Source organism: Stegostoma tigrinum, chromosome 34 (assembly GCF_030684315.1).
Source record: "Stegostoma tigrinum isolate sSteTig4 chromosome 34, sSteTig4.hap1, whole genome shotgun sequence".
Taxonomy (NCBI): domain Eukaryota; kingdom Metazoa; phylum Chordata; class Chondrichthyes; order Orectolobiformes; family Stegostomatidae; genus Stegostoma; species Stegostoma tigrinum.
The window spans coordinates 4,565,262-4,592,878 of record NC_081387.1 but is presented as its reverse complement, the minus strand read 5'-3'; the positions used below and the strand labels follow the sequence as shown (position 1 = coordinate 4,592,878).

Here is a 27,617-nt window from a genome sequence, read left to right as displayed (position 1 = left end):
GTTATTTGTAAATATTACAGATGGAGTCTTAAAAATTTTACTTCATTATGGTAGTGACATTAGGTGTCTTGTGCATCATTGATAAATTATAGGATTGTGCAAAATGTGATCTACTGTTAGGAAATAAGGCAGGGCAGGTAACTGAGGTGTCAGTGGGGGAGCAGTTTGGAGCCAGTGACCATAATTCTATTAGTTTTAAAATACTGATGGGAAAGGATAGATGGATCTAAAAGTTAAAGTTCTAAATTGGAGGAAGGTCAATTTTGACAGAAATTAGGCAAGAACTTCCAAAAGTTGATTGGGAGCGGATGTTCGCAGGTGATGGGACGGCTGGAAAATAGAAAGCCTTCAAAACTGAGATAACAAGAGTCCAGAGATAGTTTGTTCCTGTTTGGGTGAAGGACAAGGCCGGTAGGTGTAGTGAATGCTGGCTGACTAGAAAAATTGAGGTTTTGGTCAATAATAAGAAGGAAGCATTTATCGGGTATGGACAGCAAAGATCAAGTGAATCCTGAGAAGAGTATAAAAGCAGTAAGAGTATACTTGAGGGAAATCAGGAGGGCAAAAAAAAACATGAGATAGCTTTGGCAAATAGGGTTAAGGAGAATCCGAATGGATTCTTCACATACATTAAGGACAAAAGGGTAACTCGGGAGAAAATAGGGTCCCTTAAAGATCAGCAAGGCCGCCTATGTATGGAACTGCAAGAGACGGGGGGATCCTAAACAAGTATTTTGCTTCAGTGTTTGCTATGGAGAAGGATATGTAAGATAGAGAATGTGGGAAAATAAATAGTGACATCTTGAAAAGGTCCATATTACAGAGGAGGAGACGGTGGATGGCTTAAAAGACAAAGGCAGATACATCCCTGGGATCTGATTAAGTGTACCCCAGAACTCTGTGGGAAGCAAGGACAGAGATTACTGGGTCCCTGCTGAGATATTTGTATCATTGACAGCCTCAGGTGAGGTGCTGGAAGACCGGGGTTTGGCTAACATGGTGCCACTATTTAAGAAAAGTAGTAAGGAAAAGCCAGGAAACTCTAGACCAGTGAGCCTGACATCAGGTGGTGGACAAGTTGTGAGAACAAATCCTGAGGGTATTTTTACATGTATTTGTAAAGGCAGGGAGTGATAGGGATAGTCAATTTGGCTTTGTTTATGGGAAATCATGTTGCATGAACTTGATTGAGTTTTTTGAAGAAGTAACGAAGAGGGCTGATGAGAGCAGAGCGATGGATGTGATCTATCTGGACTCCACATGGTAGACTGGTTAGCAAGGTCAGATCACATGGAATACAGGGAGGACTAGCTATGTGGTTACAGAACTGGCTTGAGGGTAGAAGACAGAGGGTGGTGGTGGAGGGTTGCTTTTCAGACTGGAGGCCTGTGACCAGCGGTGTGCCATAAGGATTGGTGCTGGGTCCACTGCTTTTTGTCAATTATATAAATGATTTGAATGTGAATATAGAGGATATGTTTAGTAAGTTTGCAGATGACACCAAAATTGGAGGTGTAGTGGACAGCAAAGAAGGTTACCTCAGAATGCAACGGGACCTTGATCAGATGGGCCAATGGGCTGAGGAGTGGCAGATCGAGTTTAATTTATATGAATGTGAGGTGCTGCATCTTGGAAAGGCAAATCAGGGCAGGACTTATACACTTAATGTTGAGGTCCTGGGGAGTGTTGCAGAACAGAGAGATCTTGGAGTGCAGGTTCATAGTTCCTTGAAAGTGGAGACACAGGTAGACAAGATAGTGAAGAACGTGTTTGGTACACTTGCCTTTATTGGTCAGTGCTTTGAGTATTGGAGTTGGGAGATCATGTTGCAGCTGTACAGGACATTGGTTAGGCCACTATTGCAATACTGCATCAATTCTGGTCTCCCTGATAGGAAGGATATTGCAAAACTTGAAAGGTTTACAAGGATGTGGCCGGGGTTGAAAGGTCTGAGTGACAGGAAGTGGCTGAATAGGCTGGGGCTAATTTGCCTAGAGCGTCATAGGCTGAGGGGTGACCTCATTAGAGGTTTATAAATTCATGAGGGGCATGGATAGGGTAAATAGACAAGGTCTTTTCCCCCATGAGAGGGACTCCAAGACTAGAGGGCATGGGTTTAAGGTGAGAGGAGAAAGATTTAATAGGGAGCCAAAGGGGCACCACTTATGGAAATGAGCAGCCAGAATAAGTGGTGGAGGCTGTTACAATTACAGCATTTAAAAGGCATCTGGATGAGTATATCAATAGGAAAGGTTTAGAGAGATATGGGTCAAATGCTGGAAAATGGAACTGGATTTATTTAAGTTACCTTGTTGGCATGGATGAGTTGGACCAAAGGGTCTGTTTCTGTGCTGTATATCTATATGACTCTTTGACTAGAACATACCATAAATAATACGTTTCCCAATAACTAATCTCTTAACTTCAGCTATTTAAATAGTCCCTAATGTCAACTACTCATTATCCAATGAGCTTAATGCTTTCCTGTGACAGCATTCCAATATTTTTTCGCAAACTTAACATGCTGTTTGAAGAGAAACTCCATGTCCCTCATCCCCTCGATCTGCTTTATCCTCTCCCGATACTGAGTGTCCCTCGTCTCCACCCCCCCCCGATCTCCTCTATCCTCTCCCAATGCTGTGTCCCATGTCCCCTCGCTCTTGTCTATCCTCTCCCAAAACTGAGTGTCCCTCATCCCCTCGCTCTCCTCTATCCTCTCCCGATGCTGAGTGTCCTTCATCCCCTCGCTCTCCTTTATCCTCTCCCGATGCTGAGTGTCTCTCACAGGTCCACTCTGACTGCTTCCTGAAAGTGACTGTGCTGCTGTGTTTGTAAAAAGAGGATCAACAATCAACTCTATGGAAAGGAAATGGGTGGCATACATCCTGTTCTTGAACAGCGAACAATAGAAAATGGTGAAATATGTATTGATGTGCAAAAGGAAGGTTTTGGGCCAGTGTTTTGAGAATGGGCTTGGGTTGGTAGCTGGTAATCACACACTGCCATGCAGTGGCTAACGGCTTGGATCAGCAGACTGAGAGTAATGCATTGTCAGCTGTAAACACCCAGAAAGCATATTATTTATCATGGTAAACATGGATGCCTCGAGAAGGACCATCAGACCCAGAGGACAGGAGAAGCTGGTTACCATTGTACAAATTGAAGGATGATTGACCAAAAGCACCAGGACAAGGAACAAACCACCACCATTCTCAGAATGGAGCGTCAAACAACACTAGGACGTTTAATTAACCCATAAGATGTTAAAATAATAATTTGAGGCTCTCTTAAAAGAAACATTATCCTATGTACAATAGCTGTGTTGAGCTACACAGTGATTGGGAACAACAACATGAGGGGTGAGTGTGTTATATCCACAAATTGAAGGGTCTGAGCATAGCACAGCAGGAGTCAGGGAGGGTCAGTATGATACCAACCCACATACTGGGGCCAGTATTCCCTGAGGAAACAATATCCCTTCAAACAGAAGCTGCATGAGATAATGTGGGATATAGCCCAGAGACTGATGTAGGAGTGGAGGAGGGACAAAAGAGAGGTGAACTCAGTTCATAACAAACCCCTCCATTTGCTTAGTACAGAAGTCCAACAGATCTCACTTCCAGACTGCTGTTTTACACAGCTATGAATGAAGGGCACTCACTGTAGCCAGGCTCCTATATTTAATAGTGTGGGGCCAGACCACACAATTCTCTCCATGTTTCATACTATGAACAGGTTCTAAGGTCATTCCACTGGACAACAGGTTCCTAAGACAAGTTTGTAATCACACTAGGAGTACAGCTCAACAGGATCATCACAGAGATTCTACAATCACCCAAATTGCTCCAAATATTTCTGCAGCAACATGAGTTTCCTGAAGCTTGAGAAACTGACCGATGAATTGGAGGTGACTTTGAGCAGCAGATATAGTGAGGATATAAATTTGACATTGTTCCATCTGAATAAAATCTCACTTACGGTAGCTGCAATCTCAGTGCCCTTGCTAACAGCACTGTGGTTTTATCGAAATCAAATCACACAAATTATGGTGTAGAAGGAGGCCATTCAACCCACTGTGCCCGCACGGAATCTTCAAATCAGTCCTTAAGGGTCCCGACCTGAAACATCAACTTTCCTGCTCCTCTGATGCTGCCTGGCCTGCTGTGCTTCTCCAGATACAAATTGTTAATCTGTCTCCTTCAAACAAGCATCACTACCAAGTGCTTTTTCTACATACTCTTGCACTCTCTTACTATCCAAATAATCATCCCAGACGCTCTTCAATGCCTCGACAGAAGCTGCCTCCACCATATTTCCAGGGCAGTACGTATTATACTCTTAGCCACTTGCTGAATGAAAAAGTTCACTTCACTCTTGAGTCTTTGAACATTACTTTAAATCAATGCCCTCTCGTTATTTTTTTCTTTACTCATCCCAAGCTTCAGGAAACTCATGTTGCTGCAGAAATATTTGGATTGGCTGTGAGAGACGTCAATCACAGAGCCCACCCACTCTGCCCATTCTCTTCTCTTCCTCTTCCAGAGCTGGTTCACTTCCTGTAGGGACTGAAAACCAAGTGAGGAGATGGTGAGTGAAGGAGCAGCTTTTATACAAATTGTATCCCATAATATCCACACCAATCTTCAGGCAGTCTGACTGTCCTGTGGGTAATCAGGGGTGGAAATGTCCCTTATGCTGTGTGAGAAGATCCAGCTGAGAGAGCTGTTTACTCGGTGCTTTGTACTGAACTGTTTGACTGGAGCTGTGTGTTGGATATTGAGTGTGTTGGGAAGCATTTCCCTCCTGATTTCCAGGCTGAGTTTTGTTGATGTCTCATTCCTGAACACGAGAGGGCAGGGTGTAATTATGTGGGAGGTGCAGAGTGTCAGAGTTACTGTTTTCCTGATGTTGAGTTCTGCGTGTGTGTTGGGAGCCGGTTATTATCCTGTGGTCAGTTTTCTCTGTAAATTGCGATCTGAATGTTGCGTGTCGTTTAAAATCTCTCCAAGATCTTCTCCATCCTCACTCTGTAATCTCCTCAGTCAATCAGAGTCACAGAATTGTTCCAGTGCAGAAGGAGGACATTCGGCCCGTTATTATCTGCAGTGGATCTCCAAATAATAATCCCCCCGAGTCCCATTCACTTACTTTCTCTGGATAATCCTGCGCAATATTCTTTCTTAAAATAACCATTTTATAATCTGCTTGGGTGCTTTGGTTGAACCTGTGTGTACCGGATTCTCAAGCATTCCTAACTCCTCGCTGTGTGAAAATGTTTTCTCATTTAACTTTCCTTTCTGTTTACAAATTATTTTAAATTTGCATCAATTCATTCTCAATCCTTTCATGAATGGGAATGGTTTTCTCCCTAATTACTATGTACAGATTCCTCATGATTTTGAATACTTTGATCAGCTCTCACCTCATCCTTCACTTATCCAAGGAGAACTATCCCAAATTCTCCAATCTAACTTCCTCACTGAAATTCGTCAACCCAGGAAGTATTCTTCTAAATCTCTTAGGCACAATCTCCAATTCAGTGGCCAGAACTGAATGCAATATTCCATCAAGAAGTAGTGTCTAATGTAATTTCATCATAACCCATTCTATGCTATACCCTGTTAATAAAGTTATGGATACTGTGAGCTTTATTTGCTACTGTCTTCTTGCCAGCTTTTGTCCAATCTAATTCCGACTCTGCTCCTGTAACCCCTTTCGAGTAGCATCCTTCACTTTATGCTGTCTTTCCATGTTCTTCATATCAGAATGCATCACCTCACCCTTTGTTGAACTTCCTCTGTGATCCATCAGCTCACTCCACCAACTTATAAATGTGATTTTGAAGTTCTGCATTGTCTTCCTCACAATGCTTCCAAGTTTCCTATCATTTGCACATTTTGAAGTTCTCCCCTGTATTCAAAGGTCTGGGTAACTAATATAAAAGACTGGGCCTAATTCTGATCCTTGGAAACGTCAGTATAAACCTTACTCCCAGACCAAAAATGCATCCATTAGCAATTACTGTCAGTTTTCTATCACTCAGCCAAATGGCAAACAACAAACTGCCATTCCTAGATGTCACAGTAGAGCGAACAGTCAATGGGGAACTTCAAACCAGCATCTACAGGAAAACAACACATACGGACCAAATACTGAACTACAGGACCAACCATCCCAACACCCACAAACAAAGCTGCATTAGAACATTATTCCAACGAGCCACCACACACTGCAGCACAGAGGAACTACGCAGAGCAGAGGAAAATCACCTATACAGCGTATTCAAAAAGAATGGGTACCCAATGAACACAGTCCGCCGATTCCTCAGCAATAAACCCAAATAAACAGACAAAACGGGCCCAGAAACCATAACCACTCTCCCCTACATCAAAGACATTTCCGAAATGACTGCCAGACTACTTGGACCTCTTGGCATCATGGTAGCCCACAAACCCACCAACACACTAAAACAGCAGCTAATGAACTTAAAAGACCCTATACAGACAACAAACAAAACGAACGTCATCTACAAAATACCTTGCAAGAACTGTGACAAACATTACATTGGACAAACTGGCAGAAAGCTAGCCACCAGGATACATGAACATCAACTAGCCACAAAACGACATGACCCACTATCACTTGTATCCTTACATACAGATGAGGAAGGACACCACTTTGATTGGGACAACACATCCATCCTAGGACAAGCCAAACAGAGACACCCACGAGAATTCCTTGAAGCATGGCATCCCAACCGGAACTCCATCAACAGACACATTGATTTGGAGCCAATCTACCATCCTCTGAGAAAAGGAACAGGAAATGACATCACCAACACAGGAAATGACATCACCAACCCAAAGAAACCTAATCAGATAAATAGAAAGCAGGACAGAACACCAGCGCTTTGTTGGAGGCTCACTGATGATGTTACCTAGAATGGTGACGAAACATCTGGGAACAAACCGGCAAGCTCAGTGAACCAGCTTACATCTGGAACACAATAAAGAACCACTCTCTTGTGGACCGAGAGGAGGAGAGTGCTGTCTTGGAGGTGAAAGGAGGACGTCGGGTTGGCTGTGCACCCTTGCGGCCAGTGGATCTTAATGCTGGCTTCGGCCTAACGCTGGTTCAGGGGAGCAGCCAACCTGCAACGATGGCTGTGGCAAGTGTTCGTGCCCCAGGTCAGGGGGTCCGGAACACCATCCGTGTTTCTGTAAAGAAGGTGGATGAAAGTGCACCTGTGGACCGCACCTTCTTCGTGAAGAGGGTCCTGTTGGACTGTTGTGGGTTCGCTGCTGCGGACATTTACTGCCTGCAGGATTTCCCCACAGGAGGTTTTTACGATGTGACCTTCAGGAGTGCCAAGCTTTGCGAGCGCTTCCTGGAGGTTTTCAAGGAGAAAGGAGGTGAGGGCCCCCTCTCTATATTGACTGCTGTCCCTCTGTTTGTGATGCCAGCGCAGAGGAGCCGTATGGTGACTGTACATATGTACAACCCGCATGTGCCAGCAGTTGATGTCCTGACCTTCCTCGGAAGGTACGTGAAGGTGGAAGGGGACCCAACTGACATCATGGACCCCTTTGGCATCTGGATGAGTAAGAGGCAGGTCAAGGTGACGCTGAGGATGGGCGGACGGGAATGTCGTACACCCACCGTCCAGCTTCGCGATCGGTGGGAGCAGGGGCTACCTGACCTATGCAGGGCAACCTAAAGTCTGCCATGCCTGTGGTAGGTCAGGTCACGTGGCGGCCGACTGCAAAGCCACCATCTGCAGGAACTGCAGGGAGGAGGGACAACTTGCAAAGGATTGCCCCCAAGAGAAAAGCTGCAACCTTTGCGGGGAAGCAGGCCACCTCTAAAGGGCATGCCCGCGGCGGGGGGCCAGCCCCCCCGGAGGAGAGGAAGGCACCAGGGCCCAGCAAGGACCTCACTAATGTGCAGGAGGGCCAGGCCGTGCAGGAGGGCCCAGCCCCCCAGGATGGGCCCGAGGCCAGCAAAGCACCCGTGCAGGCTCCGCTCCCCCCCGACAACCCGGAGTCGATGGAGGCGGCGACAGGCGACCCAGGGGAGTGGACAACGGTCCGGAAAGCGAGGAGGAAGGTGCGTCGACGGGCCCAGGAACCGCAGCCATCAGGCGGGAAGAGGCAGCTACAGGGGGGCTATAAGAGCTCCTCTGACGAGGGGGAGTCGGAGAGGGCCCACCCGAAGCAGAAGTTAAAGATCTCTTGGGGAGAAGGAAAGCAGCACCCCGCTTCCAGGTGACGGGAGGCGTCCTGAGGCTCCCTCCGACACCCAGTCAAGTGCCGCTGGAGCACTGGAGGGCCCCCCGGGACTTCCAGGCGGGAAGGAGGTAACAGCGCATCCCCAGCATGACCCGGAGCCGGACCCTCCTGCCTCCGCACCCCTGATGGGGGGATGCCACCCGGAAGGCAGCACAGACGGTTTCCTGAGCCCGGAGAGCGTCCAGCAGTTAGCCCGGGCAATGGGCATGAAGGGACAGATGGAGGGGCTGGACCTTGGACTTGGGGAGGGTACTGCGGTCACTGCCCACAATGGGGGTACGAGTTGCGAGCATTAATGTGCGCAGCGTCAAGTCAACCGCAAGATGTGTATCCACGTTGGCCTACCTGACTACCATCAAGGTGGACCTCCTGTTTCTGCAGGAGTGCGGGATACCGCACCTCGGCAGGTACGGGAAATGGTCCGGCGCCTGGACCTGTGGGCCTTCAATCTGGTCGGGGGGTAACGACTGTCGCTCCTCGGGCCTGGCTATTCTGCTGCGGGGGCGCAACTTCACCATCTCTCAAGTTCAGGAGGTGGTGGGGGGGGTGCCTCCTAGTGGCTGACATCACCTATAGGAACGCTCCCCTGAGGCTGATCAACGTGTACGCCCCAGCGGTACGGAGTGAGCGGTTGGCCGTCCTGCAGCTGCTTCCACCCCTGCTGGCTACGTCCAGGCCGGTCATCCTAGGCGGAGACTTCAACTGCATCATTGATGCAGATGGAAGATCCGGCGTGGGGACAGCGGGTGGGGGGATTCAACTGGACGCCACGTCCAGATTCCTGATGGGCACGGTGAAGGACGCCAAGCTGCTCGACGTCTTCAGCACCCCTGCAGACGGAGCGCAGCAGAGGTACACCTGGTCGCGGCCAGACGGGTCTATCCGCTCAAGGATCGACTTCCTGTTTGTGTCACGGACGTTCTCGGTCAGGTCCACCAGCATCGAGCCGGTGTTCTTCTCTGACCACTGCCTCCTGCTGGCCGACTGTCACTTACAGGACGACCAGCCGGCTGCCAAGGGGACGTGGAAGCTCAACACGACTCTGGTGACCCCAGAGAACGTCGAGGAGCTTAAGAGGGAGTACTCCGGTTGGAGAACCGTGAAACCCCTCTTTGAGTCTCCAGGCAACTGGTGGGAGACGGTGAAGGAGAACATCAAGAGGTTCTTTGTCCTCAAGGGTGTTCAGAAGGCAAGAGAGAGGCGGGGAAAGCTGTTGCGACTCCAGAAAAGGGTGCAGAACCTGCTCCTTCTGCAGTTGATGGGGGTCGATGTCACGGAGGACCTCCGCGAGGTGAGGGGCCAGCAAGCCTCGCTCTTCGCCGCGGAGGCCTCCCGGATAATCTTCCGGTCCAGGGTCCGCACCGTGGAGCAGGTCGAGACGTGCTCGCGTTTCTTCTTTCAGAAGGTGCACAAAGAGAGCTCTGTGCTGAGCCGGCTGAAGGAGGACGACGGCTCGGCGACATCGTCTCGGCCCGACATTTTGAGGATCAGCAGATCCTTCTGTGCCGGACTGTACGACACAAAGCCCACGGACAGCACGGCCTCCGAGTCGTTCCTGTCGTCTATTACGGAGGTCTTAGACGACGGCACGAGGGAGTGGCTGGACTGGCCGATATCCCTGGACGAGCTGACCGGAGCCCTCAAGTCCTTGGAGAGGAATAGGACTCTCGGGAGTGATGGCTTACCGGTCGAGCTGTATTCCGCTCTGTGGGGCCTGGTCGGCCAGGACCTGCTGGAGGTGTACGATAGTGCGCTTTGGGCAGGGGAAATGTGCAAGTCCATGAGGAAGGGCATCATCACCCTTATTTACAAGAGGAAGGGGGAGAGGGAAGAAATTAAGAATTGGCATCCCATTTCACTTTTGAACGTGGACTACAAAATCCTGGCCAAGGTCATAGGCAACCGGGTCAGGTCTGTCCTGGAGTCAGTGATTCACCCTGACCAAACCTGTGCTGTGCCGGGCAGGAAGATCGCTGAGAGCCTCGCGCTCATCAGGGATACGATCGCCTACGTACAGGACAGGCGGGTGGACACCTGCCTCGTCAGCCTGGACCAGGAGAAGGCCTTCGACAGGGTCTCTCATGCTTACATGAGGGACGTCCTCTCCAAATTGGGATTCGGGGAGGGCATCCGCAATTGGATCCGGCTGCTCTCCGCCAACATCGTTAGTGCAGTCTCGATCAACGGGTGGGAATCAGACAGTTTTCCTGTTAGATCTGGAGTCAGGCAGGGCTGCCCGCTCTCTCCTGCCTTGTTCGTGTGCTGTGTGGAGCCCTTCGCCGCCTTCATCAGGAAGGACGTGAGCCTGAAGGGCGTGACTATCCCAGGCAGCGGAGACCTTGAGGTCAAGACCTCCCTGTACATGGACGATGTCGCCGTCTTCTGCACCGATCGTCGGTCGGTGAGTAGACTATTGGACATCTGCGGCCAGTTTGAACTGGCCTCGGGTGCCAAAGTCAATAGGGGTAAGAGCGAGGTCATGTTCTTCGGGAACTGGGACGACCGCTCCTTCATCCCCTTCACTGTCAGGGCAGACTACCTGAAGGTGCTGGGTGTTTGGTTTGGTGGAGCTGGGGCGTGCACTAAGACTTGGGAGGAGCGTATCACCAAATTGAAGCAGAAGTTGGGCAGGTGGACGCTCCGGTCCCTCTCCATCGCGGGTAAGAACCTCGTTGTCAGGTGCGAGGGGCTTTCGGTACTGTTGTATGTGGCGCAGGCCTGGCCTATTCCCTGGACCTGCGCCACTGCGGTCACCCGGGCCATCTTCCACTTCATTTGGGGGTCAAGGATGGACCGGGTCCTCAGGGACACCATGTACAAAGACCTGGGAAATGGGGGAAAGGGCGTACCGAACGCCACCCTCGCCCTGATGGCTCCCTTTGTGTGCGGCTGCATCAAGCTGTGCGTAGATCCTCAGTACGCAAACACCAAGTGTCACTACTTACTGAGGTTCTACTGTCCCCGGTGTTGCGAAGGATGGGCCTGGCCTCGTTGCCGCGGACGCTCCGAGTAGTTGGACCGTTCCGTACCACCTGTCCTTCGTGGAGAAATTTTTGAAAGGAAACACCTTTGACCACAAGGCCGTCAGGCAGTGGTCAGCACGTAGTATCCTCAGGACCCTTCGGGAAAAGGAGAGGGTGGATCCCGTCGTGTGGTTCCCCACGCAGACTGCCAAAGTCGTTTGGCAGAATGCCTCATCGCCAGAACTTTCAAACAAGCACAAGGACATTGCTTGGCTGGCGGTGAGAGGGGCTCTGCCAGTGAGGTCCTTTATGCATGCCCGGAATCTCTGCGCCACCGCACGCTGCCTTCGAGGTGGCTGCGGGGGGGACGAGATTGTCGATCACCTCCTTCTGGAGTGTGCCTATGCGCAGGAGGTCTGGAGGGGGATGCAGTGGTATTTGTCGAGGTTCGTCCCGAGCAGCTCTGTGACGCGGGACTCCGTGCTCTACGGGCTGTTTCCGGGGACGCACACCGAGACCGACATCAACTGCACCTGGAGGACCATCACTGCGATGAAAGATGCTCTTTGGTCTGCCCGCAACTTGCTGGTCTGCCAGCTGAAAGAACTGACCCCGACCGAATGTTGCAGACTGGCACACTCCAAGGTCCAGGACTACGTGCTGAGGGATGCGCTAAAGCTTGGGGCAGCCGCCGCCAAGGCGCAGTGGGGAAAGACCACTGTATGAAACCGCTCGTCCAGAATACGAAACAGAACCCTATCTGGTAACTGGGCCCAGCTGGCGCCTTCCCCAACTGATCAGGGGGCCAACTGGGACTGTGAGGGGTGACGACTGCCGGGGCGGTTTCTTTGCTTTGTTTTTTTTTTCTCTGTTTTGTTTTTTTTCCTTTTAGTTGGTGTACGTACCGCCGGGTAACCTGGAGCGGCTTGCATGACTGGGTAGGTGTATAAATATGTTTTATTTTTTGTACATTCTATGAATAAAGTATATTTTTTCAAATAAAAAAAAAGTGACGAAACGTCTGAAAACGAACCTTCCAGCTCAGTGAGCAAACTCACATCCATTATGAGGAAGAACTTCACAGACTGGGCTTGTATTTGCCTTGAGTGTAAAAAATTAAGAGGTGATTTAATTGAGGTGTTTGAGATGATCGAACAAGTGGACACAGTAATTAGAGGGAACTAGAGGAACAGATGCTGTTGCTAATTTTGCAGATAACACAAAGATAGATGGAGGGACAGGTAGTGTTGAGGAAACAGGGAGGCTGCAGAAGGACTTTGACAGGCTTAGACCCCAATAAATACATGCAGACAAACACAAACAACCAACAATGGATGTCAAGGGTGGAGGGAAAAAAAGGGGAAAACAGTTCAGTAGCGGCAGTCCATAGTGTTCAATGAAGTGTCCCTTTTGCTTTGTTCAAACCCTGTTGATCTCCAATCCTTAGACCCAAGACTTTTCAGTTCTTTGCTGAAGATACTTGGGGTGGTGGTCAACATATTAATTGTTGAGTCTTACAGCCTTTCGTGAAAGGTGGGAGAGAATAACCAGCTTTTGGATTATTTCACTGAAGTGAGTACAAAGAGAGATGCTGACTTGAGATTCTCTGCTCCTGTGTTCTCCATTCAGGAGTCCATCAGAAAGTTCTCACGCTAACGACTCCTGGCCTTTACGACTAGTTTTAATTGAAAAAACCAATTAGTAGTCTCTGAACACACATTGAAAAGAGCAAGTCTGTTTATCTTATTTTCATAGAATCTCTACAGTGTGGAAACAGGCCATCCAGCCCAACAGGTCCGCACCACTCCACCAAACAGCATCCCAATTCCCCTACCCCTGCATTTTCCCAAGTCTAACCCCACCATCCCTGGGCACTATGAGCAATTTAGCATGGCCAATCCACCTAACCTGCACATCTTTGGACTGTGGGAGGAAACTGGAGCACCCAAAGGAAACTCACACAGTCACAAGGAGAACATGCAAACTCCACAGAGAGTCAGCTGAGGCTGGAATTGAACCAGGGTCCCTGGTGCTGTGAGGCAGCAGTGCTAACCACTGAGCCACCGTGCCACCCTAGAGATAAGAAAGATTTGTCGAGGAGGTGACAAAGGTGATCCATGAGGGTAGAGTAGTGGATGTTGTCTACTTGGATTTTGGTAAGGCTTTCGACAAGGTCCCTCATGGTAGGCTAATCCAGAGGATAAGGATGCAAAGGTTCCATGGTGACATGGTCGCATGGATTCAGAATTGACTTTCCCATAGACGGCAGAGGCTAGTGGTGGGAGGGTGTTTTCCAGGCTAGAGATCTGTGACTAGTGGTGTTCTGCAGGGATCCAACAATGGGACCTCTGCTGTTTGTAGTTTTATATATAAGACTTGGATAAAAATGTAGATGGGTGGGTTAGTCAGTTTGCAGACGATACAAAGATTGGTGGAGTTGTGTGTAGCGCAGAAGGTTGTTGAAGGATACAGCAGGATAAACATCAGTAGCATATATGGGCGGAGAAATGGCAGATGGAGTTTAATCCAGGTAAGTGTGAGGAGATCGAATGTTAAGAAAAATTACAGTTAATAGAAGGACCCTGAACAGCACTGATGTACAGAGGGATCTTGGGGTTCAAGTCCATAGCTTCCTGAAAGCAGGCAGTCAGATAGATAGGGTGGTAAAGGAGGCGTTTGGCATGCTTGCCTTTATTGGTCAGGGAATTGAGTACACAGGTCAGGATGTCATGTTGCAGCTTTATAAGATTTTGGTTCGGCAACACTTAGGGTACTGCGTTCAGTTCTGGTCATTGCACTAAAAAAGAGGTTTACCAGAATGCTGTCTGGATTAGAAGGTTTAAACTATGAGGAGAGGCTAGAAAAACTTGGGTAGTTTTCGCTGGAGCGGCAGAGGTTTGGGGGCAACTTGATAGAGGTCTATAAAATTATGAAATGAATAGAAAGGGTTGACTATGAAAATCTTCTTCCCAGAGTTGAAATGTCTAATACTATGGGGCATGCATTTAAGGTGAGAGGGGGAAAGTTCAAAGGAGATGTGAGAATTCTATTACAGAGAGAATGGTAGGAGTCTGGAACTTGCTGCCAGGGTTGGTGGTGGAGGCAAATACGATAGGTGCATTTCATGGACTTTTAGATAAGTACATGAATATGCAAGGAATGGCAGGATGTGAACCAAGGGCAGGTAGAAAAGGTAAGTTTAATTTGGCATCACTTTCAGCACAACATCATGGGGCATGTTCATGGTTCGTAACTGTTTACCTGGACCTGGATTAATTACTTGTAATAAGTAGTCATTTTTGTTAAATTTGATCTGTGTTTTCTGTCAATCAGAGTCTGAAAATCAGGTGAATTGGTGACAATTTGTGTACTTTGAAAATCTTCTAATTTTGTGATGACTACAGGAATGATTTCCAGCATGCTACCCCACTGGGATGACGGCTCACTGGACCCGAAACGTTAGCTCTGACTTTTTCTTCACAGATGCTGCCAGACCTGCTGAGCTTTTCAAGCAACTTCTGTTTTTGTTGTCAACATCTTCCCCTTTGCTCGAACAAGGCAGCAGTGTAAACATAACTCATAATGACTTCTAGTAACCTACAGACTATTTTTTTGTGCTTTCTAAAACTGTAGACACACATAAGAAAGAACTTTTTAAACCAGGGATTTACAATGAATGGTGCAGGTTTTAGAAGTAAGTAAATTGAACCCCATTGTGAATACTGGAACCCACAACTGCACAGTCCAGCAATGTGCTGACAGGTTGTTTACAAGTGAGGATGATTGCTTCATTCACTTGTGGTCAGTCACCTATCAATGACAAAGATCCTCTGCCTGTCAACAACCAGATGAGTGGTTGCCAGGCAGCTGAGCAGCTTGGGCTGTGAATAAGACAGAGAGAAGCCTTGTTCAGACCAGAAGTGAAGTCAGCACGTCTGCAGCAGTTAAAAGCTCTCTCTCTCAATTCTCTGCTGTAAGCAACTTTAAACCAGAAAAAAAACTTGCTTATTGTTCCTTCAGCATATCCTGCAAGCTCAGTCTTTCAACATGGATAAGTCAGAGAAATTTCAGATGTGAAACAGACACCCTTTGCCTTTTGCAAATCAATGGAAGCATTTGGAAAAAAAGGAGGGATAAGGAAAAGCCTTCAGGTTAGGAAGGACAAATTCAACAAGTCTTGTGAATTAAGACTAGGGAACTTTTTTTTTCACTTGTGTGTGTTCCTTCCCTATTTATTTGTGTGTAAGGGGGAGTTTATAATGATTTTTGTTTAAGTTTATAGAGTTTATTCTTTACCTGCTGTTTGAATTTAATTACATTATAAATTTCCTCTGAAGTAAAGAAATCTGGTCAACGCTTTCTATCAACCTGTGTCTGAAAATCAGGTATTTTGAGGAGTTTCCATGTTTCTTTTGAAATATGATGCCTGTGGGAGATTAGAGCTTGATTTCCAGCATGCTATACCAATGAGATGTAGCAGTAACTTGTTTTTAATAGTGCAGCAAATCCTTCCACAGTCCTCAGTTTAAAATATTTCTTTCCTATAAGGTTTTGGAGTAGATTTGTAGCTCAGGTTGTGGATATTGTGGTTGGTCGGCTTGCCGGGCTGGTTCACTGTTCTTGCAGAGCAACAACGAACTAGCTCAGCGAGCCAACCAACCACAACTTGTTTCCTATTTCAGTCCACAATTCAAAATTTTTAAAAATGTGGTCTTGCAGGTGGTGCTGTTCCAATGTATCTGCTGCCCTTGTCCTTGTAGATCAAAATAGTCCTGGGTTTGGGAGGTGCTGTTTAAGGACCTTTGGTGAATTTCTGCAGTGCATCTTGCAGATAGTGCATACTATTGCTTTTGAATGTCAGTGTGGAGGGAGTGAACGTTTGTTGATTGGTGCCAATTTTGTTGTGGTTAGTGTGAAGCTTCTTATGTGTTAGAGCCTTTGTAGTGCTAAAGGAGGGTTGCATTGTCAGAGATCCTACTATAAATCTATCACTCAAAAGCATGCTAGAGATCCCATGACACAACACAGTGGAAAAGGAGGGGGTTTATCCCTGATGTTTTGATCAAGAGGGATCCCACAATGAATGTCACAAAAACAGATTATCTGGTCATGAGTACATTACTTTCAAGTGTCATGATTGCAAAGGTGACATATAAATGCACATCTTCCTTTTATCAGGAAATGTTCTGCTTCCTGTGGATTGGAAATTATAAACCTATTGAAACAGCCACAGTGACAGTGAGCAACATGTTGTGTACAGGACTCTTATGGTACGATCCTGAGTGTTTCCATGAATAAGAGCACATAGGCTGACAAATCAGGTAGTTATGGTTAAGATAAAAGTGAATTTATTGTGAGTCATAAATCTGTACAGAAGATTTAAAATGAAACAACAAGCAACACAATACTCGCTTATACCATAACACTGAATCAATGAAAATAACAAAAGCATTTGAAAGTAAGTCAAGATCTTTCCCAGAACATAAAATGAATCTTGGAAGAGTGTAATGTGAACATATTATCAAGGTTGAAGGACTGATGGAACTCAGGTCTGTGAGGAGTCATTCCCACTCCTTCCATAATTCACATACCAAGCGCGTGTGCGCGCATACACACACACACACACACACACACCAGACACACACCAGACACACACACACACACACACCAGACAGACACACACACACACACCAGACACAACTCTCTCAGAATACTGCAGAGCATAGTTCCTTTGAAATCCCTATTTTTTCGTCTGGCTCCCAATTCCGATGGTCGGGAATGACACTGAACATTAGTTGTATAATTTATACAGTTGCAAAAATTGAAGATGTGGATGTGCCGGTGTTGGACTAGGGTGGACAAGGTCATAAGTTACATGACACCAGATCATAGTCCAACAGGTTTATTTGAAATCACAAGCTTTCTGAGAACTGCCCCTTCTTCAGGTGAAGTAAAGAGAAGCACGGGCACAGAATTTATCAAAAGATCATACAAATGGTGTGAGTGGATTGTTGACAGGCTGAATAATCAAAAGTGTCAGACAGTGTGAGTAAAGTGTAAACAATGGAATAACAAGTGAAGGGATGACCTATAGTTCAATTAATTGAGCCAGAGAGATAATTACAAAAAATTAAAAATAAGATGGTGCTGCAGACAAACCATATGACTGGAATAAGATGATAGGTCTATGAGTCATATGCTGAGGATCTAACCAAAGTAATAAATAATCCAAAACTGTATAAACTATTAAAGATAGAGAGATCATAACAAGTTTTCAAGGTGATGGTGTCAGGGCAGTAAGGAGGATTTTACAGATAGAGTAGTGTGGTAGGGTAACATGTAGCACGACACGAACCCAAGATCACGTTTGATGCCATGTTCACGGGTACTTGTATTGATAACTTGTTATGATCTCTCGACCTTTAACAGATTTTACAGCTTCGGATTACTTGTTACTTCGGTTAAACCCATTAAACCTGTTGGACGATAACCTGGTATCGGAAGAATTGGAGATATTGAGAATGGATTACAAATCTGTTGCATAGTTCATAACAACACTGTAGTTACCTTCAAATTGTAGATCATGTGCATCAATGATGTTAAAGTTTGGTTTGGCATGAGAAGATTAAGGTAAATGAGTTTTACACCAAGACTGCATTTCATACAGACAGCACAGGGCAGGTGATCTTTGATGGGTGAATAGTCACTGTCAGATATGGAATGGTCACTAACATATGGCCTCAGATCTCCCACTCTTACAGTTATATCCTTCCATCATGAAGCTCTTGCAGAATTGGAATGAAGTTTCTCTGAGATCAAAATTATTGGAGCACCATCTACAGAACCTTGTGATTCACTTTGGTCACATTGAGAAACGTAATGAACAATTCCTGATGTTGTTCTCAATACTTTCCTTGCCTTTAACTTGGTAATAAAGACCATGTCTGTGTTAGCTCAAAATCCAAGTCAAAGTTCTAAGTGCTGTCTGTATCACTCCATCCATATGGGGTCTGATGCTGATAGACAGACCATTGACTTGTTCAATCAGTGATGAACATACAGCCAGTACCATGAAATCACAAGACTCAACCATGAGTCCACAAAATTGCACTCATGTAAATCCTTCGGAGGTCAATGATGCCACGAAAATAATGATGCCAAGGAGTCTTCACACTGAAAGGTTTACTTCCCTGTGTGGATCCTCTGATGGACCAGGAGGTAAGATGACCTTGAAAAAGATTTACCACACACCTCACATGTGAATGGCTTCTCTCCTGTGTGAATTTTCTGATGTGTGAGCAGATTAGAGGATCGGTAGAATGCAGCCCCACATACCTCACATCTGAAGGGTTTCTCCCCTGTGTGAATCCTCTGGTGTCTCAGCAGCCTTGCTGATATTGGAAAAGCTTCATCACACACCTCACATTTAAAGGGTTTCTCCCCTGTGTGAAGCCTCTGATGGGCCATTAAGCCTGAGGAACGTGTGAAGGCTTTGTCACACACCTCACATTTGAAAAGTTTCTGCCCCGTGTGCATGCGCTGGTGTACACGGAGGTACGATAACCGTGTGAACGATTTGTCACATACCTCACACGTGAATGGTTTCAGCCCAGTGTGAATGCGCTGGTGTGCACGAAGGCCGGATGACTGTGAGAACGATTTCTCACACACCTCACATGTGAAGGGTTTCTCCCCAGTGTGAATAGGTTGGTGTTCGAGAAGAGCCCATGACAATGAGAATGATTTGTTGCACACCTCACACGTGAATGGCTTCTCCCCGGTGTGAATGCGTTGGTGTGAGCGAAGATGTGATGATTGTGAGAAATACTTGTTGCATACCTCACAATTGTATGGTTTCTCCCCCGTGTGGACGCGTTGGTGTGAGCGGAGATGCGAAGACTGCGAGAATGATTTGTTGCACACTTCACAAAGGAATGGTTTCTCCCCTGTGTGAATGCGGTGATGCATCAGAAGGGTTGACGACTGGGCAAAGGCTTTGGCACAAACTTCACACTTAAAGGGTTTCTCTTCCATGTTGCTGTACAACACATAACCTTGGGTGTTCGAAGTTTACAGGAGCCTGTGGAGTCCTCCTCACACACCTCACACTCAAACAGTCTCTCATCTGTGGGAATGAGTCAGTGGGTCATGCGACTTGATGAATGACTGAAGCTGTCACCACACCTGGAACCACTTACACTTCTTACCAGCCTCAGCCTGACCAATCACCTACAGCCGAACCTTCAGAAAGGCTGATTCTGATGGAAGGCTCCACGCCACTGACCAGTTTCAGATCTGATGATATGTCAAAGGTCCCCTGACCCGACTGATTTCCAGATGGTGTTTTCACTGCCCAACCTTCTCTGTGTTGAGCAATGCTGTGAAGGGACTGGATGCCTCCCCACAGTTGTACAGTTGTTCCCTGGGTGATGGTCAGGATCTATCTGCAGTGTCTATCCTCTTTGTATTTTCTGGTGTATTACGGTGCAATCCTTCTGTGAAACAGGAAAAGGAAATGTGACTTCTTCCAACTCCCACTTCTCCCTTCCTGAAGGGGCTGACTCCTCAGATTGAGGCTGTTTCACAGTGAGTTCCAATTTGCCTGTATGGGACGGGACCATATCCAAGTCCTTTCTGTCCCTCATGAGACTGTCACACACCCTCTGTTTCCAGCAGGGACACTGGATAGTGACTATGTGACTATTTCCTTTGCTCCACCAAGATCCCCATCTTCCCAGGCACCTTGAGGGCAATGGAAAAGACAGTCAGGCATGGTGTAAAACGGGTCATCAATTTACGAGTGGCTTAAATCAAGTTGGTTCAGGCTAGTTAATTCAATTGAGATTTTGAAATTGCTCCCCTTGTTTTCCAGATTTCCCTGTGGGGCAGATGCCTATCAGGGCATTGGTAACACTGTTTAATTCACAGGTTTTTAAGTTTTTTATTTGTTAAAAAAAACTCAGAAATTCCTGTGACGTTTATTAGGACAGGATTCAGGTCTACAAGATCAGGTAGTTATAAACTGAGAGAATCAAGGGGATCTTTGGCCCTCTGTTAGAGCCTGTGACCCCAAAGGTTTGTCACATGACCTCACTGTGATCACAACCCACCGTTTGCGAACTCCCACACCAGAAGCATCAGTGTAACTGACTGAATGGTTCGGTTCTACCCTTGCATGTTAGTTGCACTGCACTCACTCAGACTGAACATTCAAAATATAGCTAGAATTACTATGGGTGCTGGATTAACAATGCAGAGATTCAGAGTTCAAATCCGACTACAGGAAGTTACAAAGAAGTAGTGAAAAATAGGCCATTTGGCACAATAGGTCCATGCAGGTGTTTATGCTTGAGTTTATACTTGAGTGTTTGTATATGTATAACAGACACACATATATAAATAAAAACTACATATTTACACATGGGCCTCCTCTCGCCCCTCCTCATCTCACCCCATCAGCAGACCTTTTGTTCCTTTCTCCCTCAAGTGCCTATCTACTTTTCCCTTAAAGGCATCCCTGCTCTTCACCTCAACTACTGCATGAACTGAAGGGGATTTTAATTAATTTTGGAATTTCTCAAAATAAAAATAACAATGATAAACGATCACTACAAAAATCCAATAATAAGAGGAAAATCAGAGAGGTCTGGACAGTGCTGACACTGTGTCAGAATAAGATGAAGGTGATCTCAGGCCAGTGAAATCTGTAAAGTCTCTTAACAAGGTCTGAGGACAAGTCCCAAGTGATGAGAGCTGCCGCAGAGACTGATCAAGTAGCAGTGATACCCACTGAATCACATCAATCTGGAAATATCCCAGAGTCCTCTGTCACCATCCCTGGGAATGTCCCATTCCACTGGCAGGTGGGCATGTCCTCAATATCAACTCCACGAAGTCTCATGGCTTCAAGTCAAGCAAGTTCCAGAAAAACTTACCTCTCCCCTTCTAATGGTGGCTCAGTGGTTAGCACTGCAGCCTCACAGCACCAGGCACCCGGGTTCGATTCCAGCCTTGGGTAACTGTCTGTGTGGAGTTTGCACATTCTCCCCGTGTCTGTGTGGGTTTCCTCCGGGTACTCCGGTTTCCTCCCACATTCCAAAGATGTGCAGGCTAGGTGGATTGGCCATGCTAAATTGCCCGTAGTGTTCAGGGGTGTGTGGGTTATAGGGGGATGGGTCTGGGTGGGATGCTCCAAGGGGTGGTGTATACTTGTTGGGCCGAAGGGCCTGTTTCCACACTGTAGGGAATCTAATCTAATCTAATCTAATTGATGAATGAGTCCTTCATCACGTTCATCATTACAAGGAAAGTAGATTAAGGACAGATCCCAAAACTGGGTGTCCATGAGGTGCAGCGAGCCATAAGCAGCTCCAGGATTGTATTCCATCTCAATCTCACATTCCATGATTATCATCAAACCTGTAGATAGGCGGGTCAGATGCAGTATCAGTGATAGTTTAGAGTCCAGGTTTGAACCGAGTCAACGTACCACAAAGTGCTAAATGCAAGTTAAATACCTGGAGTAATAGGTATAAACAGAGCTATTCAGCTCCACAACCAACTGATTAGTACAAAGCTCTGTAGTCCTACCACAACTCATTGAGAGTTGTGGACAACCATTCAATTAACAGCAAAAGGCAGCTCCATGAACACCTCCATTCACACCATGCTGTAGCCCAGCACGCAACAGTGAGACACAATGTTAAAGTGTCTTCAGGAAAAAATATTGAGTGGATGATCAAATTTAGTCTCCTGGTAGAACTCCCCTCCAGACCACTCCAGTCCCCAGCCCCAGCTGTCAAGAAGGTTCAAGTCAGGAGTCTATCATGAATATAAATTTTGTAAGGTTGCTACGTATTAAACTTTGCTTTTAAATAAAGGAAAATAATACCTTCAAAAGAGGGACTTGTAAGGACGTTATATAACTCTGCCAAGCAACAGGTGTGTTGTTTACCATGGAGATAGGTTGGAACTTGTTGAGCAAGATGCAAAGTTATCACACCTGATTAAAAAAGGCAAGAGTAGCTGGTGCTAACTGGACAGACTTTCTGTCTCTGAGCTTACAGACAGAGAGAGAGACAGAGACCAGTGCTAACCACTGAGCCACCTTGCTGCCCCTTGGAAAAAAGAGCTGAATTCCAGAGGTCAGGTGAGAGTGACAGCTCTTTACATCAAGGCCATATTCAATCAAGTGTGGCGTCAAGGAGCTTTGGCAACAGTGGAATTAATGGGAATCAGAGGAAAACTCTCTTCTGGTAGTGTGGCAACCAAAACTGCACACAATAGTCCAAATGAGTTGGAGCTGCTCTACACCCCGGAGATTATCATTGACAACACATCAACACTGGCTACAAGAGCAAGTAGGAAGCTAGGAATACCATGTCGAGTAACTCACCTCGTGACTGCTCAAAGCCTGTCCACCATGTACAAGGCACAAGATGGTGTGTGATAGAATATTCCCCAGCTGCCTGGATGGATGCAGCCCCAACAACATGCAACACCTTGAATAACACCACATCCACAAGCTTCCAACCTCTCCATTACTAGTGTTCAGCAGCATCAGAGTGTACTGCCTGTAAGATGCACTGAAGAAATTCATCAAAGAACCTAAGAAGGACAAAGGCAGCAGATATATGGGAACACAACCAACTACAAGTGCCCCTCCAAATCACTCACCATCCTGACTTGGAAATACATCACTGTTCCTTCACTGTCACTGGGTCAAAATATCAGAATTCCCTCCCTAACAGCATTGTGGGTCAAACTACGGCACATGGACTGCAGCGGTTCAATAAGTCAGCTCATCATCGTCTTCTCAAGGGAACTGAAGATGGGCAGCAAATGCTTGCCAGCCGATGACCCCATCGTCCGAGTGAATATAAAAGAAATAGGCACATCCTGCAACAATCTAAATACTCGAGGAGGATCATCCTGGTGACACCAGGAAGGCAGTCAGTTCATAATTTCTCTGGAAATTCAGAGAAGGGGCTTTGACAGTCACTCAAAGTTAGGATTCAGTGAAACAAGTCTCAGGAGGCAGTAGCGCAGCAGTGTCACTGGACTAATAACACACAACCTAAACGAATGTCCGAGGGACATGTGCTCATTTCAGATGGTATTCAAAAGCTGACCTGACTGTTGCAATGTATTGACTGTAAAAATATATATGACTGAGAAAGGTTTGTTCAAGTAAGACGTTTCTCCCAACGTGACTCCATACTCAGAATGAAATGGTTGATTCGTACTGCCCTCTAAAATGACAATCTGACTCAGTTCAAGGGCAGTTAAAGCTGACCCAGCCAGTGACACCCACATCCCAGGAGTGAAAAAAATAAAGAAAAGGAGATGAGGAAAATGAACCTGTTGGAAGATAAGGCTGACATGACAATAGTGATCACACTTCTAATATTTTCAATTGGCTGCTGACTTCGTGAAACAAATCTTTTTCTTTTCTGAGGAAGTTACAGAAACAGGGTTGTGGGAGCAATTTGAAAAGAGAGCAACAACCAGATCCCAACACACAGAGAGAACTGACGATTCACTGTCCAAAAAATAACAACCAGCTCCAAATACACAGAGCTCAACTACAGGAAATCAGTAAGAATCCTCAGACACTCTGCTCCTCCCAGATAATTACACCTCACCTTCTCATATTCAGGAATGAGCCATCAACAAAACTCAGGCTGGAAATCAGGAGGGAAATGCTTCCAATAAACACACTCAATATCCAACACACAGCTCCAGTCAAACAGTTCAGCACAAAGCACTGAGTAAACAGCTCTCTCAGCTGGATCTTCTCACACAGCATAAGGGACATTTCCACCCCTGATTACCCCCAGGACAGTCAGACTGCCTGAAGATTGGTGTGGATATTATGGGATACAATTTGTATAAAAGCTGCTCCTTCACTCACCATCTCCTCAATTGGTTTTCAGTCCCTAAAGGAAGTGAACCAGCTCTGGAAGAGGAAGAGGAGAGAATGGGCAGAGTGGGTGGGCTCTCTGATTGACGTCTCTCACAGCCAATCCAAATATTTCTGCAGCAACATGAGTTTCCTGAAGCTTGGGAAACTGACCAGTGAAATGGAGGTGACTTTGAGCAGCAGATCAGGTGGAGATTTAAACTTGTCATTGTCCCATCTGAATAAAACCTCCCTCTTCCTACACAGACCCCAAACCCCACCTCCTCCTCCGGTACATTGATGACTGTATCGGCGCCGCCTCTTGCTCCCCAGAGGAGCTCGAACAGTTCATCCACTTCGCCAACATCTTCCACCCCAACCTTCAGTTCACCTGGGCCATCTCCAGCACATCCCTCACCTTCCTGGACCTCTCAGCCTCCATCTCAGGCAACCAGCTTGTAACTGATGTCCATTACAAGCCCACCGACTCCCACAGCTACCTAGAATACACCTCCTCCCACCCACCCTCCTGCAAAAATTCCATCCCCTATTCCCAATTCCTCCGCCTCCGCCACATCTGCTCCCACGATGAGGCATTCCACTCCCACACATCCCAGATGTCCAAGTTCTTCAAGGACCGCAACTTTCCCCCCCACAGTGGTCGAGAACGCCCTTGACCGTGTCTCCCGCATTTCCCGCAACACATCCCTCACACCCCGCCCCCGCCACAACCGCCCCAAGAGGATTCCCCTCGTCCTCACATACCACCCCACCAACCTCCAGATATAACGCATCATCCTCCGACACTTCTGCCATCTACAATCCGACCCCACCACCCAAGACATTTTTCCATCCCCACCCTTGTCTGCCTTCCGGAGAGACCACTCTCTCCGTGACTCCCTCATTCGCTCCACACTCCCCTCCAACCCCACCACATCCGGCACCTACCCCGGCAACCGCAGGAAGTGCTACACTTGCCCCCACACCTCCTGCTTCACCCCCATCCCAGGCCCCAAGATGACTTTCCATATTCAGCAGATGTTCACCTGCACATCTGCCAATGTGGTATATTGTATCCATTGTACCCGGTGTGGCTTCCTCTACATTGGGGAAACCAAGCGGAGGCTTGGGGACCGCTTTGCAGAACACCTCTGCTCGGTTCGCAATAAACAACTGCACCTCCCAGTCGCAAACCATTTTAACTCCCCCTCCCATTCTTTAGACGACATGTCCATCATGGGCCTCCTGCAGTGTCTTGGGAACCCTGCAGCCCAATGGTATCAATGTGGACTTCACAAGCTTCAAAATCTCCCCTTCCCCCACCGCATCCCAAAACCAGCCCAGTTCATCCCCTCCCCCCACTGCATCACACTACCAGCCCAGCTCGTCCCTTCCCCCCACTGCATCCCAAAACCAGCCCAGCCTGTCTCCGCCTCCCTAACCTGTTCTTCCTCTCACCCATCTCTTCCTTCCACCTCAAGCCGCACCTCCATTTCCTACCTACTAACCTCATCCCACCTCCTTGACCTGTCTGTCTTCCCTGGACTGACCTATCCCCTCCCTGCCTCCCCACCTATACTCTCCTCTCCACCTATCTTCTTTTCTCTCCATCTTTGGTCCGCCTCCCCCTCTCTCCCTATTTATTCCAGTTCCCTCTCCCCATCCCCCTCTCTGATGAAGGGTCTAGGCCCGAAACGTCAGCTTTTGTGGTCCTGAGATGCTGCTTGTCCTGCTGTGTTCATCCAGCGTCACATTTTATTACCTTGGATTCTCCAGCATTTGCGGTTCCCATTATCTCTCTCTCTCTCTCTCACCTATTGCAGCTGCTATCTCTGTTCCCTGGTAAATGTTTGACAGAGATTTCTAGTGTGGGAATAGCACTCTTCATCCTCAGAGGCTTTCAAACGACAACATCAGCCTGGGATGTGTATCCTTGTATGTGTTTGACAGCAGATTAGAAGCGGAAGGCCCACAGCATCCAAGGCAGCGATAATGTGCAGTAGAGGGATCAGCACATGCACAGCAAGGAGGGATATGGGTCATATGTTTCTTCGAGAAGAAAAGCTCAGAGAGAGCATATCGATAGAGACTATAAAATTATGTGCGTTCAGGGTTTGGGCTGGAGAAGCATTAATTGATGTTTGTCCAGGGGATTAGTGGAAGAGAGGGAAGTGGCAGAGGCAGCTAATGGGATTGTTTCAGTCTTATTTCCCTGAGCAGGGAGGTTAATAGCTAGGGAGATGAGATACACAGAGTCATTCCATCTCAACTGTCCCTGGGTGTTGGATTAACCCAGGTCACACACACACACATCAGTGTGAAGACTCTCCTGTTTTACTGACCTTATTGTCATTGAATGGTGATTTGGGATAAGGACTGAGCAAACTGGGATCCCTCCAGCCACAGCACATCTATTGGTGGGAGAATGCACTGTGCCTCTGTCTGACTGAGCAATACCGATAACAGAGATTTTCTGACAGTAGATAGTTGTTCTGAGCCAGTGGGATTTAGGATGTTTTGGTTTTTGCTGGATATCAGGATCCTCTATTTAGGTTGTTCCACACTTTTGGAGTCGACTCACTGTTCTCCATCAATTTCACTTCTCCTTGACACTGAGGACTTTACTGCCTGTCACAGTTACAAGATCCCAGAACAAAGACAGTAGCAAGCGAGAATCGATCTGAAAATCGGTGGCACAAAAACATTTGAATATTATCTATTCATAATAACCTTGCAGGTAATGAAAACTTGCTGTGCACAAAAAAGTGACTGTGTTTAATGAGTTGTAAAGCACTTTTGTGACAGTTGTTATGTAAATATATGTCTTTCTTCCTTTGGAAAACATTCTGCTTCTTTTGAACTGGAAATTATAAACCCATTGATACAGCAGGTATCCCAGCCAACAGTGACATTGACCAGTATATTATGGACAGAAACTTACTGTGGAATTCTGAGTTTTCTATTGTAATACCCAGAAGGCAGGAAGCAAAAGGTCCAACTGACCTGGATAGTGTCCCCAGCTGCGTGGACCAGCTGATGGGATTATTTGCTGACATGGTTAACCTGTCTTCGATCTAAACTCCCCACCTGTTTCAAGAAAACTACCACCATCCTGGTGCCAAAGAAAACTCATGCAGCATGCCTCAATGACTACCGCCTAGTGGGTCTGACCTCCATAATTATGAAGTCCTTCAAGAGGTTAGTTATGGCTCTCTTCAACTCCAGCCTCCCAAATTGCCTTGCAATTCATCTACTGGCGAAACAGGCATAGCAGATACCATCTCGGTGGCACTACACACATCTCTGGAAAATCTAGATAACAAGGACACCCACACCAAGCTCCCAGTTATTGTTTACAACTCTGCCTTCAACAGTATAATTCCAAATTAACTCATCCTTAAACTTCCCCCTCTGTAACTGAATCGTCATCTTCCTGACCCATAGACTACAATCAGTAGGAATAGG

The 27,617-nt window shown here is 46.9% G+C and overlaps 1 protein-coding gene and 1 pseudogene across 2 annotated transcripts; one reads left to right on the top strand and one right to left on the bottom strand.

Annotated features, from left to right (window-relative positions):
- The window catches only part of LOC125467703 (zinc finger protein 43-like), a 69,724-nt pseudogene that overhangs the window by 19,079 nt on the left and 23,028 nt on the right, over positions 1-27,617 (top strand).
- LOC125446390 (zinc finger protein 271-like) lies at positions 16,626-24,216 on the bottom strand. 2 transcript variants are annotated; one of them, XM_059639690.1, is made up of 2 exons: positions 24,165-24,216; positions 16,626-19,746 (listed from the first exon to the last, which is right to left on the bottom strand). In XM_059639690.1, the coding sequence occupies exon 2, from the start codon at positions 19,283-19,285 to the stop codon at positions 18,434-18,436; it is 852 nt and encodes a 283-aa protein (XP_059495673.1). In that variant the 5' UTR covers positions 19,286-19,746; positions 24,165-24,216; the 3' UTR covers positions 16,626-18,433. The 2 variants fall into 2 exon arrangements, with proteins under 2 accessions (XP_059495673.1, XP_059495672.1); XM_059639689.1 differs by having other exon boundaries at positions 16,626-19,993; positions 24,165-24,204.

Excerpts from the sequence above, each read along its gene's own strand:
- LOC125446390 (XM_059639690.1), bottom strand. The coding sequence starts at position 19,285 with ATGGAAGAGAAACCCTTTAAGTGTGAAGTTTGTGCCAAAGCCTTTGCC.